Source organism: Hydra viridissima, unplaced genomic scaffold (genome assembly GCF_058129835.1).
Source record: "Hydra viridissima isolate aposymbiotic clone 2 unplaced genomic scaffold, HvirCarnegie_v1 scaffold_6, whole genome shotgun sequence".
NCBI lineage: Eukaryota > Metazoa > Cnidaria > Hydrozoa > Anthoathecata > Hydridae > Hydra > Hydra viridissima.
In genome coordinates, this window is record NW_028324305.1 from 16,254,332 (window position 1) to 16,257,565 (window position 3,234).

The 3,234-nt window shown below is 40.2% G+C and overlaps 1 protein-coding gene across 1 annotated transcript; it reads left to right on the forward strand.

Annotated features, from left to right (window-relative positions):
- The first annotated feature begins 1,947 nt into the window (after window positions 1-1,947).
- LOC149887266 (uncharacterized) lies at window positions 1,948-3,234 on the forward strand. The gene has a single exon (XM_090091498.1). The coding sequence runs from the start codon at window positions 1,948-1,950 to the stop codon at window positions 3,232-3,234; it is 1,287 nt and encodes a 428-aa protein (XP_089947624.1).

A 3,234-nucleotide genomic window follows, 5' to 3' on the forward strand; every position in this document is an offset into this window, starting at 1 on the left:
GATAAAAGTGCTGGCAGAGTCAAAATTGAACACGATCAGCGAGCACATTTCCAAAGCGTTGATGGATAATAAAATAAGCGATTCAGAGTTTCAGTTGATTCTTGGCGAGCTTCAAAAGTTTAAGACTATGACGGAGGAAATACGAACCAGAACTAAAAACGGAATAGATGAATTGGCTAAAGAGAACTTGATCCAAAAAGGTCGAGATGACGCAATTAAAGCGTTCAACAATTTTTATAAAAAATCGTAAATATAAAAAATAATTTCTATCGTATTTTAAAAACCATGTCTTTTTTTAATATACAAGACGCGAACAAAAGAGATGAAATTGTGAGAGAGATTAATGACAGAAGAAAGAGGATTTATCAGAACAGCATCAACGACAACATTTTAGATGCAAAGTTTCAGACGGATGTGGGAAAGCTGTTTAAACCTCTTATTCAAAGCAACGAGAAGACGCTCAAAAAGATAAAATCCAAAGTTAAAAACGAGGTTAAAAACGAGGTTAAAAGCGAGGTTAAAAACGAAGAGGTTAAACCCGAGCCTTTTTTAGAATCATCTATTCTTCCTGAGGGTGATGATCCTTTGAGGAGTTTGTTTGATCTGGATACAAGAGCAAAATTTAAAAGAAGCTTTACGAACAAGTTTGAATTGAGCAAAAGCGATGGACAATATATGATTGGCAAAATGGGAGTGGTGTTTGAAGGCAACGATATGATTGTTGGAGGTGAAAAGTATGAAGGAACAAAAGGTCTTTGGAATCTCATGACCAATCCAAACGTTTCAAAGGACGTGACAGCAGAAGATGTGGCTAATTACTCGAAAATTTTAGTAGAGAGTGATGCTGTAAAGCCTGATGCGAGACACAACAAGCCAAGAGCTTCAGAGATTGAAAAATACAATCAACTCATCATCCCTATTGAAAATGAGCTGAAATCTCACAAAATGGCTGAAGATCCTGTTTCAGCTCCTACTAGTCACGATCTTCAAATGCTTGATCAAAATCTTGCTGAAAAAGAAAGGAAAGAAAAAAAGAAACTGTTGAAACAGAATTATCTAAAAGCCCGGGAGGAACTTGAAAAAGAAAAAGATAGTCGTGGGATTGAGAATTACAATTATACTAAAGATCAAGTAATAAAAGCGTACAAGAAGAAAAAAGATCGCATAGAAAAAGAATACAAGATGAAAAAAGGTTTAGGAGTGATCGTTCTTCCTAGCGATCCGAATGCGTCGGTGGAAAAGCTTGAATTGAGCGTGGCTTCTTGTCGTGCTGGAAATACGGGATCGAGAAATGAAGCTGTGAGCATTTGCGATGAGCTGTTGAGGCAAAAGGTGATTAGCAAAAACCAGTACAAATCGATAATGAAGTCCATCGAGAGCAAATAATTTTTTTTCTCGTATTTAAAAAATGATCATTTACAGAAACAGATATGTTAAGAAACACGTTGTTGGAGGAAGTGGAATCATGGACACGTTGCGCCATTTTTTAAAAAGAGCAGCAGCATCGGGCGCGTCAAGAGCAGCGTCTAATTTGGCTGGCAAGATTGCAAAAAGCGAGTTGGGAAGAGAGGCGATTACAGCTGCCAAATCTGCAGGGAAAGAGTTGACTTCTTCGGCGATTGCGACAGCGAAAGATGTGGCTATCGACCAAGGCAAAAAGGCGCTAGAAAAGGTGTATGCCAAGACTGGAACTCCTAAAAATTCTCAGATTTTCCATGAAGGATCTAATACTCAAAAGGTTTCAAAAGTTCCGCTTACTCAAAAAAGCAAAGACATTATTTCCGGAATGGCCGGACCTCCAAAGGTGAGCAGCGATTATTCCTCTCTTGGAGGGTCTCTGTCCATGAAAAACGCCATCCGAATCCAAGACCTGGTAAAACTGGGAAGAGGACTTAAAATCGCATGATGCCTTTGCAGATGAAATTTTTTTTTCTTTGATATAGAAAAATGGCAAATTTAGATGTTTTAGACATTACAGAAGAAAACATCATTGATGAAGATTTTGAGAGATATGAATTTCACGAATATGAACCGGTCAGCACCAATTTAAACACGTCCGGTGAGATAAGAATCAACATTGAGCAGCAAGATTTGTTCACGCGTCCCTGTGATGCATACCTTTTGGTGGAAGGAAGACTGACAAAAGCAGACGGTACTTCCTATGCGGATGCGGATGTGGTTACTCTTGTTAACAACGGCATCATGCACCTCTTCAGTCAGATTTCTTATCAGTTGTCGAATCAAGAGATTGAGACCATATACAGTCCAGGTCAAGCCACTACCTTGCTGGGTTTCCTGAAATATCCTGTAGAGTTCCAAGTGTCGGAAGGAATGAATCAGCTGTGGCAAAGAGACAGCACTGCCCTTGCCGATCTTGTAAACAACAGCGGCTTTAGCGCAAGACAGGATTTCATCATTAAACAACCTGCTGATAAAGGCACCTTTTCGTTCTGCATTCCTTTGAAGCACATTTTTGGTTTATGTGAAGATTACGAAAAAGTTCTTTACGGATTCAAGCGCACGATAACCCTTGTAAGGAAGAGCGACGTTTATGCCATTTTTAAGAGTGCTGAAACAGCCGCAGGAAAAGTAACCTTGAGCAAACTGTCTTTGTTTATGCCTCATGTCACTCCCTCTGTTATGGCCAACAACCGTCTTTACAAACTCATCGAGTCCAAAGTGGACGTTCCGTTGACGTTTAGATCCAGACAGTGCGACACCATTGCCGTGCCAGTGTCCAATACGTTCAGTTGGAGGTTAAGTGCTAGATCAGCCAGTGAACGTCCGAGATACATCATTGTTGGATTTCAGACCAATAAAGACGGTAGTCAAGATCTAAACCCTTCCGTGTTCAACCACTGCGATTTGAAAAACATGTATGTGACCTTAAACAGCGAAAGGTATCCTGCTGTGGATTACGACTTGGCCTTTACAAACAACAAATTTTCAAGGGTTTACAGAGACGCATGCAAGTTTGACAACAAGATTTTTGGAATCAGCGAAATTGTCGCCCAGCCGAATATAACCGCGCTGAACTACAGACACATTTGCCCTATTTTCGTTTCTGACGTGAGCAAGCAGGCTGAGAGGTTAAAATCAACCGTGTTGGACGTGCAAATTAAAGCTACCTTTAACGCAAACGTTCCTGCAGACACTCAAGCCTTTGCCGTGGTGATCTCTGACAAGCTGCTCAGAATCAAATCCGACGGAAACAAAATGAACGTTGTGTATTAA

Bases quoted from the DNA above. Each gene is read 5' to 3' on its own strand.
- LOC149887266 (XM_090091498.1), top strand. From the start codon at position 1,948: ATGGCAAATTTAGATGTTTTAGACATTACAGAAGAAAACATCATTGAT.